The sequence below is a fragment of the Botryllus schlosseri genome, chromosome 3, assembly GCF_051294905.1.
Source record: "Botryllus schlosseri isolate E-star chromosome 3, Bs_hap1, whole genome shotgun sequence".
Classification (NCBI taxonomy): domain Eukaryota; kingdom Metazoa; phylum Chordata; class Ascidiacea; order Stolidobranchia; family Styelidae; genus Botryllus; species Botryllus schlosseri.
The window spans coordinates 26,721,875-26,734,382 of record NC_137238.1 but is presented as its reverse complement, the minus strand read 5'-3'; the positions used below and the strand labels follow the sequence as shown (position 1 = coordinate 26,734,382).

The following is a 12,508-nucleotide window of genomic DNA, read 5'->3' as shown; positions in this document are numbered from 1 at the left end:
ATACTGTATTCTTTACTTTCATTCAGTGTGCATGCCTCCTTTTTACTACGCCTAGGCCAAGGTGGGTGTCCGATTCCATTGACAAATCCAAGTCGCTTCGACATCTTCCTGTCTATTCACTGTATCGCATTTTTTGTGGTGTATTGAACTGATAAAATTGCTAATAAACCAATGATGATGATGATGATAGACGTCACGCGTACAGGCGTACCATCTTACATTGTGCGCTGATCCTTCACCAGCATGAAATAAGAATTGAATCAATGATCAGATGCCACGTAAAATATATGACACAAAGAATCGAAATGTTACATTTATTTTATTAATTCAAATTCCCCGTGGCAGTCAACAGAAGTAACAACAAAAACGAATTGCACTGCTAAAATCTGAGAACTTTATTTAACGAAGATGCAAAATTTATCATTCAGATCAGGCGAGATTTTCATCGCTGCCGAGTGTGTCCTCAGAGCATCTCCGACGTTTTTTAGAAGGTTTGCTGGTAATGTGGTTCCGACAGATGAGAGCTGCGCAGTTCAAGGCGTCTGTAAAATCAAAGTTAACATCGGTAGCCACAAAACAGTTATCCAGATAATAATATATGACTAACGTAGGATGTAGCTGCCATGCTAGGTAACCTTGCACAAACACGTCACCTGATATCTTAATTTCGGTTCGAAACTGATTTTAATTTATATTCAGCGACGACTTGTCACATATAACAACGTATCATCGCGCGTTAGGCCTGTATGTCATTTCAATCCACGGTTAGTCTGAAACGGCTTTGACATTCCACATTACTTTTATACGGGAATACACATCCACAACGTATCGTGTTTAGTAAAGTTGCATCATTACCTTAGTAGATCCCTGCATAATCGCTCTTCGTACGTAGTCGTGCAAGATACCCCTGGAAGCCAATCCGGTTTGCAATGAGGTAGGGTCCGCCCACAGCGCACTGACAATTCCCGCCCGTCATTGATAGTCGTGAATCTCAAGCCACCGCAGAATGCACTTGAAACTAATGTAACTTTTATCTGAGATATAGCTCCTCGGTACTCAGCAACTCGAAACACGTACAATCTTCTGTTGTTGCAGGAGTAGTATTTGTCGTCCTTTTCCATAACTTGTATCACCGGGAAGCTAGTCACTTCGAGCTCACGATTGCATACTTTTTCCGCGGCGATATTTACACTCGTTCCATCCCGGAAAGTACGTTTGATGCTGTCTTGCACAAACCTTATTTGTGAAGGTCGCAGGTACGCGTCCATTATCCAGCGCTTCCGCCCAAGACTGAAAATTAATCTTCACGTCAAGGCAAGACAGGTAGCAGCGGCGGGGAAATACCTCCATTACATAAACTACGCGGGGCGGTAGAGCGCTCGGTCGACACAACCGTGCAATATGCAACTATATTAGTACAGTCTGCGAAAGATAGGTTTAATATACGTGGGATATTACAATATATGGGATATACTGTAATGGAAATCCTGGCAGCGATAAAAATCTGGTCACATCTGGAGCGGAATGTGGTGCTACCGATTGTGTATTCGAGAACACTACTTATGGATAGTTTGCAAAGAGAAACGAATATGTTATTGAATGAGATACAAATCGAACAGCTCGAGATCACCGCTAATCTCGAAGAACTCGCGGCGGTATTAAAGAGGACGCCCACAGTACGTCTTGTGTATACTCGAACTTAACGTCCTTTTTGATGCATGGTTAGGTCAAAAGGTTCCGGGATTAATTATAGCACCTTCGTTAAATAAAGTTCCTCGATTTTAGCAGTGCCATTCGTTTTTACTGTCAATTCTCTTGACTGCTCCGGAGAAGTTGAGTTAATAAAAATCATGTACAATTTTGATTCAAATAAGAGGACGTTTCAATAAGATTGCGAAGAGGCAACACTGTCAGTCAGTCGTTTATTCATTTATTTGTGTCATACTTTTTACGTGGCTTCTCATCATTGATTTCAAGCATGATATCACACTGGTGAAGGCTCAGCGCCCGCGATGTGAGGTTTGTAGGCCTACGCCTGTACGGGTGACATCTGTTACTGCTTTCTTAGTACCAAATTCAAGAGCTGTAGCTATATTTTAGCTGTTCCACAATTGCCTTGTAAATAGCAGCACCACGCCGCAAAGGCCCAACTTACTACCGTCTTATTTTGACAGGCTCGATATTTCCCATCTTGTTGTCGATTCGCTGAACTATAGCGGCGTCGTTGTCGATCAACTATATACGTATCATTTATGGACAATGTAGGTGGTTGCCCAATAATAATATCCACATTCAAGCATTTCTTCGGAAAATAATAAATCAGCCCACTGTAATGTAAATGAAAAATCAAGGGTAAATCCTGAGTTAAAGCCTACTTGATTTAGGTCAGAACAGACTCCAGTTTTAGGCGGATGATAGCAATTTTAAAACTTATTGGTTGTTTTGTTCTGAAGAAGTGGGCGGCCGTCTGGCACATTGGCACAATTTGGTAGGGGCACAATGAAACCATGCATATCCGGAGATCTATGAAAAAATTAAAACCTACTGGAGAAAGCGCAGAAGCATGAATTTCACAGAAAAGCAGCCAGTGATCGCCATGCAAGTTTCCTTGAGATTCCAAGCTTCTAGAAGCCTAAAACCAGTCTTTGTAGCCTTTTGATCAGTCCTGACCGCCACGAGATCTCATTTTCTTGTTAACTGACCCGGTGTGGACTTTTTTATATACCTACACATTGTTTCTCGCTGCTGTTTCTCCCTATCCTACCGCACGCAAACTCATTGCATCTCGACAGCAAGGAAGCACAAAGGTTGCACAAATGCACATGCACATCTCCGGTGAATATGGAGAAACATCTTTATATACCAGATACGGATCGACATCAACAGTACGGCAGACTGGTCAGGCATCCCGGTCTTTTATAATTGGCGCAAATGAACTTTTTGAGCCAGACTCATAAAAGTTCAGAAGAAATTATGCGGAACGATGGACCTTACAAAATTGATTTTTCAGCTAATGCTATATTTTTGATATTAGACTTGTTGAACGTGGTTATATTGTATTTTTGCAATGTCAAGTCCTGTTAAATCCATTATGGGGATTTTGATTGTCCGGTATTTTTCAAAGATATGCAACTTTGCCGTATGAACGGATGTGGTTCAATCAGGGATATATAAAGTTCTATATATCCCTGGGTTCAATGCCAAATGTCGCAATAGATTGTATTGTTAAAATTGAACTAATTTTGTTCAAAAAGTCTTCTTCATATAACTTCCACACATGAATGATCTTCAGCGAGTTGTGTAGGCTACCTAGAAACAGTTTCGTACAACACTCGCAGCATTGTGAAATATACGTCAAGTCTAATGTAGTCCAAGAACTCTATAATAGGATATCACGCAGAAAAACAGGCTTCGAATTACGAAATCAATTGAAAATTTGATGTTTCATTTCCGACAAGACATCACACTTCTCGCCTTTTAGTATTGAGATATAAAATTCTAATATATTTGGTAATGAGGCTTGATACGTTAGATATGCTCACGATTCTCAACGCTCTCATTAATTCTGGGTATATTCCAGATTTCAATGAACCCGTCACTGAACATTTTGCAACTATGAAATCACGCCGCGCGCAATAGGCCTACTGATACAAACGTTAAAATATGCACTTATGCAGGTATGAACTACTGTACTTCATATTTTTTTTCTTTTGAAATACGTGAGCCTTTGTTGACCATGCCTATAATGTCTATACCAGTGGTTCTTAACCTTTTTTCCTCCAGCGTCCCCTTTCAGTAAATTATCGCCAGCGCCCTCCAACCTCATATAGTAAGGAATGTAATAAAGACAATGAGTAAGAGGGAGGACCGTAACAGCATTTTGTCAACTCCCCTAAAAACGATTGCCTTGCGCACCCATAGCGTGATAAACCAAACTTCTGAAGGCTTTGTCCCCAAGAACGCTGTAGCGTGATTTCGATGGTCAGCAAAGTTTGTGTGGCGTGGTCGCCCTAGGTACCAAAATTTTCTATAATGCATGAATGAATAGGTGGTAATTACATATATAGGTCGCTATAAACTTTTTATCTTCTCAGCCCACGTAATCAGATTTACCAGTAGCGCTGAGTGAGCTTTTTGCATGGGTAAATAAAGTGCACGTAATTATTAATTAAATATATTCGGGCGTGCCCGTAAGTACGATTAATTCGTTACCAGGGCCGTAACAGCACTTCGTCAGCCCCCCCAAAAAACAAACGTTGGTCTTGGGCCCCCATCGGGTGATAAGCCAGATGCCCGGGGGGCTTCGGCCCCAGCCCCTCCTTCGGCTATCCGCTATTTGCTGATACTAGTCATCTACATTGGGTGTCCGTTTACTGAGCCAGCTATCCCCGCCTAGACGCGCGAAACGCGCGAAATTTCAATAATTAATGATTGAATTGGTCAATATGATCGGGAATTGCATGTATATTGATATCAATTTTTATCCTCTCTCTGCTCACGTAAACAGATTTACCGGTAGAGCTGAGTGATGTGTGATTGAAAAGGTAGGACGCCTCAATAATAATTATACATCTTCTGGCGTATACCCGTTGACAGGAACGAAACGGCACTTCGTCAGGCCCCATAAAAAACTTGGGTCATGGGCTCCCATAGGGTGATAAGCCGACCGCCCCCCCCCCATCACGTTGTTCGCTTTAGCCACGAAATCAGCTGTACTGTTTAGCGAGCCAGTGCGAAGCGCGAAAACTTTCGATAATTATTAATTCATGATAAAATCGGTCAGTAAGATCGGGAATTGCATATATATTGCAATCAATTTCTTGTACTCTCTGCTCACGCTACCAGATTTACCGTTAGAGCTGAGTGAGGTGCAATGTTCCCTCTAAGCCGCGCACGTACGCAGTGCTTTACACGGTATCTGCGCACAGAAAATCTAGGTTGCGCACAACAAATCCGAAGTTATGACCTTTTTTAGTCGTTACGCACTGTTGTCCAGGGGTCTGCGCAGTGAGTTGTTGAGTGTGCGCAGACCCGTCAAAACGTAGAGCGAACATTGCGAGGTATCTTGGAAACTGTAGGGCCCGTAACTAATAATTAAACATATTCGGGCGGGCGAACCCGTTGGTATGACTTCGTTGCATGATGTTATTTCGTGACCTCCTGTCTGCTATATCAAAAAATATAGAATCGCTTAACAGGGATATCGCCCAATAGGAATATCTAGCTTTAGATATCCCTGTCGCCCAATCGTACTAAACTAAAAGAAACACACGATTTCAAATTGGGATTTCTTCACTGGCATGTAATTTTTCCCTGGCAGCTGGAGTTCGTCTTCTGGGCTTCAGATTGCCAAGACAGGAACATTCGGTGCCACACATTTAGGCGCCCCCGTACAATTAAACCTATATGTCGAAGTTTTCGGTGTTAATTTGCTCCGAATAGTCATTAGGGATATGTCCTACCACCACATCATCTACTGCGAAGCCATTTTTCTCCAGCGCCCCCCATACCGCCCCCTGAGCCCAGCGCCCCCCATATCGCCCCCTGAGCGTTTCCGCCCCCTTCAAAATCGCCAGCGCCCCTTGGGGGGCGCTGGAGGCAAGGTTAAAGAACCACATTTATATTAACGACATTGTTAATGCATCTTTATTCCGCACAACGCTATTTGCTGATGATACTCACCTCTTCATAACCTCCAACACTGTCGATGGTTTGCATGCATCTGTGAATATGGAACTCCCAAAAGTGTCGAGATGGCTCCAAGCAAACAAACTAAGTTTGAATGCAGATAAGACCGAGATGCTCGTTTTAAATAATGCCAGACATAATTTCACTGTGAACAATCATAAACAAATCTCAATATGTGACTCAGCAAAATATCTCGGCGTCACCATTGATTCCAAATTGTCTTGGAAGCAGCATATTGAATGCACAATATCAAAACTAGCTCGGTGTGTGGGAATAATGACCCGTCTCCAATCTTTGGTTTCCAGATCAGTGCTACGAACCATCTACTTCTCTCTTTTCCACTCTCATCTGCAATATGGAATCGTAGTATGGGGAAATGCAGGCAAAACATTTTTGTGCAGAATTCGAACCCTGCAAAACCGTGCGATACGGCTGATCTCATCTGTACCTTTACGTACCAATTTATCGCCTTACTACCGCAAGCATCGAATTTTGCGAGTTGATGAACTATATCGCTTCGAAGTATCAAAAGTTGTTCACAAATATTTTTCCAATAGTCTGCCTACTGTGTTTGATGACTTTTTCATACCTGCTAAACATGTCCATTCCCATTACACGAGATCCTCGTCTAAAGGAAACATCTACTTACCCCCACCCAATAGCAACCTAACTAAGAGATCTATCGACTACTCGGGACCTATCATCTGGAATACATTGCCACCACCTATCCGTGAATTGCCTTATAATAGATTCAAAAAAGCCCTACTTGATCACCTCTTGTCGTTACACTAACACTGTTGCCCTACCTCGCCCAGACATTGATTCATTGATCATTTGCCACCATTGTTTTATTTTTTCTATTTTCCTTCAACTAAACATTTCTTTACAGCCAGACTGTTCAGAGTCAAGTGTACCTGTTTGATGCTGGTGTGATCAGACTAGATGACCTTCACGGTCTTATCGATCATTCCTATCTAATACCGAATACTGTGCACGCATATTTTCTGTACCACCATCACTGCCGTTTGTTATGTATTTTGGTTCGATGAAAATAAAGACTCTCTCTCTCTCTCTCTCACTGGTCTATACCGAATACTAGTATATAGGTCAACCGATATTGATATTTGCAGGCCGATACCGATTATCGACACATTCACAAGGCCGGTAACCGATATCGTAGGCCGATATTAACATGGAAGGAGTAGAGAACCATTCCGCCTAAAATATTATATATTAGGCGAGATGGCATATGCAAGATATGGTATAAGATAAAGGCTATGGATAATCGGTCTGGCTCAAGCAACAATGATATATCACTTGGCTAAAAGCCCTACTTGATCACCTCTTGTCGTTAGACCAACACTGTTGCCCTACCTCGCCCAGACATTGCTTCATTGATCATTTGCTACCATCGTTTAATTTTTCTTCCATTTTATTTTTATTAACTACTGTAACCTTTTTTATAGCCAGACTGCTTGGAGAGTCAAGTGTACCTGTTTGATGCTGGTGTGATCAGACTAGATGACCTTCACGGTCTTATCGATCATTCCTATCCAATACCGAATACTGTGCAAGCATATTTTCTGTACCACCATCCCTGCCGTGCGTTATGTATTTTGGTTGGATTAAAATAAAGACTCTCTCTCTATCAAGTTATTAACTCGAGAGCCATAACTACTGATCCATGAACAACTGCCGGCGTAAACATTGAATTTCAAGTGTTGTTATTGATTGAGGATGTGCAATGTAATGTGCATGTGCAGTGAATTTGATCGTTTTTTAAAATTGAATGTTTGATGCTGAATGCAGGTGAAGATAAGGGTAGTCGGCGTACGCAAACACACACAACTTAATATGCGCATTGCTCATTGTACTTTATGCTACGCACTGCGATACAATATTAATTGTACTAAATTATGACAGAAGTCGAATTCCAAAAGCATATAATACCCATGGTAGTGTTGAATACGTTGTTGTATATTATAGATCAATCAATCACTACCATTGAAACTGCTAATTACTGCATTTGGTTATCATGGTACATGTTTTTCCTTAGATACTACAGGACATCACTGTTAAGGGGATATAATTTTGTAATCTCAGACTGTGAAGAAAATGGATGATCTGGTATGGTATTATGCTTCTGTATATTCTATCATAATCTTATTGATTTTTTCAACAATTCCACTCCAAGGTTGTGACATAATGAAAAGATAGGAGGCTGCCGAAGACACGAATTGCAGTATATATAATCTTTTAATCAGACACCCATCTTGCCCTTAGAGCCATGCACGCTGTATTTTGGAGAGGATAACGTAATAGGAAGTAACGAAAATGAATGTGGCATGTGTCCGTAGGCGATGTCGATATGTCAGATTGTATAGGTTCCGGTAATCTTGAGGGCTGACTAGTATTTATTCAGTAGAAATTGCTTGGATTTCGACTGGAATGTGGGCGTGCTCAACGACTGAATCAGATAGCTGGCGAGATACTGCTCCACACCTGAAGTCCGGCAGACTTGATCGACTCGTTTTCTTGTATTATGTCTTGATCATTTGGTAGTTGCTCGTGTGTTTTGCGCTTTTGATTACGAGGTGAAGCAGTCGTTCAAATTTGTGGGACAGTGACCGTAATGCCAGACTGCCACCAATTACGCCATAGCTAGCTTCCTCATATCGTCTAGGTATAGAACACGAAATCTTTTTGAGTAGCAGTTTATCAACAGCGCACCCAGGCCCCCCATGGGGCCATAATAATGACACGGAGAATCCAATGATACAGTTTTTGCAGTGGGTCAATCGTATTCTTGATTTGTATTCAGGATCTCAGCTTTGGCGATGAATCATCTGAGATATCAGCAGCAGACCCCAATGAAATATTGAGCAGGTTTGAGGTACGATTTATTCCGCACATTGTCTTTCTCTCTACTTGGTTAGAACACTGTATCATTATAATAATTGAAGACTGATATTGAGATTACAGTTGCATGAAAGCTCCTAAGCAACATTTGATTTTTCAGGATATTGACGAACTTGATGCTCAACTCTTCGGTCCAAAGAACGTATCCAAATCGCCAAAAGACGAGGTAAGTTCCTTCAATTATAAATTGCTCTACATTCTGTTTTTTTAATCAGGTTTTGCATACTACTGCGTGTAAGAAATAATTATATGATTATACTATATATACTGAATTTAGTGAATGAATAGATATAGGCCTATAGTATCCTACTCGTAAATTACATTACAATACCTTTGTACTGTGTTCTTACTTTTGTTTCCTGAATCTTGAGATTCTTTTCCTTTAGCATAGCCCATCTTAGTTGTAAATGTTAGCCGGTATTTAGAACGTAATTCCCCAGAAAATGTGATGTGTTTACGTGGCATTGATATCGAATGAAGTGAAATGATCTCCCTGATTGTATTGTTTGAGTTGAATTGAGAAATGTGTAGTGTGTTCGTCCTTTTAATCGAGGAAATTAGCTATGTCGCTGGATGACGCATAGGCCTATACTTGAAACGCCAGTAACGCTCAGCATGTAGTCACTAGAGGTGATTAGTTACACAGTCCTTCTACTTACCATGAAATGAACTCTGGATCTCAATCGCCCGTACCAGTACGGGTCTGTGGTAACATTCCTACCGGTCCGCCAGATTTATCAGAATTTTTTATCTCACTTCCAAAATTTAAGCGTAGTTGGACGCTTTGCCATTAAAAGAGAACTAAAACATCAAATTTTAAATCAATTCGAGAAGTTTGGAAAGTATTTTCCTGCATGATGAACATAGAGTTCGTGGTCTACTTTGTTCCTACGTTTATGTGGTGCAAGTCTTGTTTTGATGTTTGAATGGTCTGCCAGGTCAAAAATGTTTAAAACCATGGTTTGGGAGTAGGCCTACTAATTTTACACACTAGTTTTCACACTTTGAATTTTGTAGAGTAGATGTTTTTATACTCTGACTCTGACCACCTCAAGGCGACTTTATGTGGAATGGATGAGTCAGCAATCTAAAAGCAATAATCAATATAATTGACTACAAAATACTACTAGTATATATGCAATCTGGTGATTACTGGCTTGGTCGCTGTTTCCGTGTTGATTTTCATATATATATGCGACAATATTTTTCGAATGCAGAATCTCTCGAAAGGCAAAAAGAAAGTTAGTTTTCAAGAGCCTGTCAAAGGTGACACCGTTGGTAAAGGTAGGTGCTGTGATTTTGTTTCGACTTTTCATTGTATGCAGTAAAGGCGAATCTTTCAAATCCAGCAGCAGTAGCAGTTACCCCAAACTTAACATCACCGTAACTCAACCCTAGCTTTACCCAGATACTGAATTGTCGCATGGCAAACTGTCACAGACCAATTAATGGTACTCTTGAAATCTATCACTGTCTGCTTCTACTTGAAGTCTTGAGATGTCCTGGAAAACGCCACTTCTACCTGTAATTGAATAGTAGGCTGCTATAGTAGGCTGATTCTTTCTTTCACGACATACTGTAGGCCTGCTACCAGTATCTTCAATTTCTTTTTACAGAGAAATCGAAAAGCCAATCAGACGATTGGCTTTTTGGCGGTGACGACGCTGATGATCTGCTTGCCGAGGACCCAGTCGTGAACAAAGACAACGGGTGCGTTGTTGATATAATGTATTCGTCTTATTTGGAGTCGGAGTTGGGGAAACACATCTATGTCAATTTTCGACTTGCAATTTGAACCTTTACCCAATGCCGTGGAACAGGGAAATTCACGGTACTTGAGGAACATCTACGAACAAATACTGCTAAACAACGTTCAAACCTCTACTTGGCATAACATGTAGTAGGCCCAAGTTATAGCAGTTAGAATCATACAAAGGTTTTAAGTTACCAAATTCTATGGCCGAGTAACCAGAAAATCGTCATTATTCTAACTGCAATAAATCGAGAACCGATCAATGAAATTGTCCTAAATAAACTTGAAATGGATAGCCTCCTTTAGTTGTATATATAAATTCAGAAAAAAATCTGAGAGGGGGTCAAATTCTTTGCGTGTTGACATGGAATTACCCATAGGCTGGAGTCTGAGTTTGAGCAGTAATTGTTTCAGTCAGGACTTCGCCAACTTAGTTTTTGTTTGCGATCACAATTCTTTTTAATTGAAAAATGGGTGAATGCAGTTGTAATCAACTAATACAGTAGTTTTCTGAGTAGATTTACAGTCTGAATGTGGCAGCCAGAGTCGGTTTGTTTAAAGTTTCTGCAGTCTTAGTCCAACTTTGTCGAAATGCTTCGACTCCAAGTACTTTGAAATTAAACCAAATATTCTTATATGTTACTGAAAATTGCTGTCGCAATTGCAGAAGCTGTTAAATCTTAGCATCACAAACATAATTTCTTTGAGCACAATTTTTTCAATTAAATTCACTTGGTAGTAAGTAAAACTGAAAATATAATAAACTTATAGGTAATTTTCAGAGTAGAATTACAGCAATATTGGAGTTGGTGTGTTTAAAGTTTCCTTCAAATTGGTGTAGGCCTATTGAAATGTCTGGAATGGGAGTCAGTCGTCAAGTAAAAGTAAACCACAACACAACCAACAGCCCTGCCAGCAACTACCAAATATTCCACCGTTGGACGCGTTTCGTTGTTCTTTCACAGGGAGAAATCTCGCGTCAAATCCAACATCCAGTCGCTGATGAGACCCAGCACGGCTGACGATATTTTGAAGAAATCTAAGCCCGCTGTAAAGAAAAGGACGTTGGACGATTTCGCTATCAATCCAAGTTCGTATATGCGAAGGAATTCTTTGATTTTTTTGCAATTACTGAGACACTGCACAATCCTTTGAGATATCGATTGTATTTGAGTATTGTGGTATTAGTCAATAATTGCAAGGTTGTGATGACTCGAGTATTTCTCAAAATACGGAAATGACTCGACTATAGCCAATCTGTGTATTGACTCGACTTGGACTCGATTCATTGCAACCAAGTCATGCGACTCGAGACTCAGACGACCAAGACTGACATTTCATTGTAATTTGGAAGAATAGTAAAGTAACCGCCTTATTGGGATTTCGTCTATTGGCACTTGTACTTGAAAATGCGACTAGAAACTGCTAAAAGTGAGGAAAATCAGTATATAATACTATGAATCGGACTCGACCCTCTGCTTGATGACTTGGACTCTAACTTGACTCGAGTCGAAACTATAAAAGTGAGATTGACTTGTTACTTGGTTGAGCCTCATGGAAGTTTTGTGCTCAGGGCTGTCATGCCGTCCTTATCTTTGGCGATGTCTTATAATACTTGGAGCAGTGTTTCCTAAAACTTTTTAGTGCTCTTGCCACCTGAGCCTACAATCAAATTTCTCACACTCCCTCTTCATTACCAACGTAACTTCTGATGGTACATAAACTAAAATAAATCAGACCATTGACATGAAATCGCGCGTAACTTAATGAAAATCTTTAAAATGAATTAATCTTGCCAACTTTTTGTTGGTTTTCAAAATAATTAATCTTTGAAATCGAACTTTAGAAATAACTCTGGCTCATGATTAATCCCAGTTGCGCCAAAACAAGAAGAATCGACAAGTCCGTACACGGCAGTACAAAGTTCAAAGGTCAGTAAGAAACCGGAAGACGAATTTGACTTTGGAGTCTACAAGCCGTCGCTGTCTAAGCCAAACGACTCAAAGAAAAAGGAAACGAGGTGTGTTTATTTGAAATGATTCCATGGTTCCAGATACCGAGTTTTTCCTTACACCCTACCCTGAATAAGTATTTAAAGTTTATGGAAATAAATTGGTCTGGTATGGATTTGGTCAAAATGTCGTCTGC

The 12,508-nt window shown here is 40.5% G+C and overlaps 3 protein-coding genes across 4 annotated transcripts in view; 1 reads left to right on the top strand and 2 right to left on the bottom strand.

Annotated features, from left to right (window-relative positions):
* Positions 1–300: 300 nt before the first annotated feature.
* LOC145435317 (uncharacterized) lies at positions 301–1,279 on the bottom strand. Its single transcript, XM_080312615.1, has 2 exons — positions 856–1,279; positions 301–542 (listed from the first exon to the last, which is right to left on the bottom strand). The coding sequence occupies exons 1-2, from the start codon at positions 1,266–1,268 to the stop codon at positions 485–487; spliced, it is 471 nt and encodes a 156-aa protein (XP_080168741.1). The 5' UTR covers positions 1,269–1,279; the 3' UTR covers positions 301–484.
* Positions 1,280–4,217: 2,938 nt separating this feature from the next.
* Positions 4,218–12,508, bottom strand: part of LOC145436242 (uncharacterized) — a 46,711-nt gene continuing 38,420 nt past the window's right edge. The window contains exon 2 of the mRNA XM_080313603.1: positions 4,218–4,575. The gene's annotated coding sequence lies outside the window, so the exon portion shown is untranslated. The remainder of the gene's footprint in view (positions 4,576–12,508) is intronic.
* Positions 7,713–12,508, top strand: part of LOC145436234 (uncharacterized) — a 52,083-nt gene continuing 47,287 nt past the window's right edge. For both annotated transcript variants that reach the window (XM_080313592.1, XM_080313591.1), the window contains exons 1-7: positions 7,713–7,815; positions 8,510–8,581; positions 8,708–8,773; positions 9,825–9,891; positions 10,224–10,317; positions 11,326–11,450; positions 12,236–12,380. In XM_080313592.1, the coding sequence (XP_080169718.1) occupies positions 7,804–7,815; positions 8,510–8,581; positions 8,708–8,773; positions 9,825–9,891; positions 10,224–10,317; positions 11,326–11,450; positions 12,236–12,380 (581 nt within the window). In that variant the 5' untranslated portion in view covers positions 7,713–7,803. The remainder of the gene's footprint in view (positions 7,816–8,509; positions 8,582–8,707; positions 8,774–9,824; positions 9,892–10,223; positions 10,318–11,325; positions 11,451–12,235; positions 12,381–12,508) is intronic.

Coding starts and splice junctions, on each gene's coding strand:
- LOC145435317 (XM_080312615.1), bottom strand. CDS start 1,268: ATGGACGCGTACCTGCGACCTTCACAAATAAGGTTTGTGCAAGACAGC. Junction 543..855: donor TTATGCAGGGATCTACTAAG/GTAATGATGCAA, acceptor TTGATTTTACAG/ACGCCTTGAACTGCGCAGCT.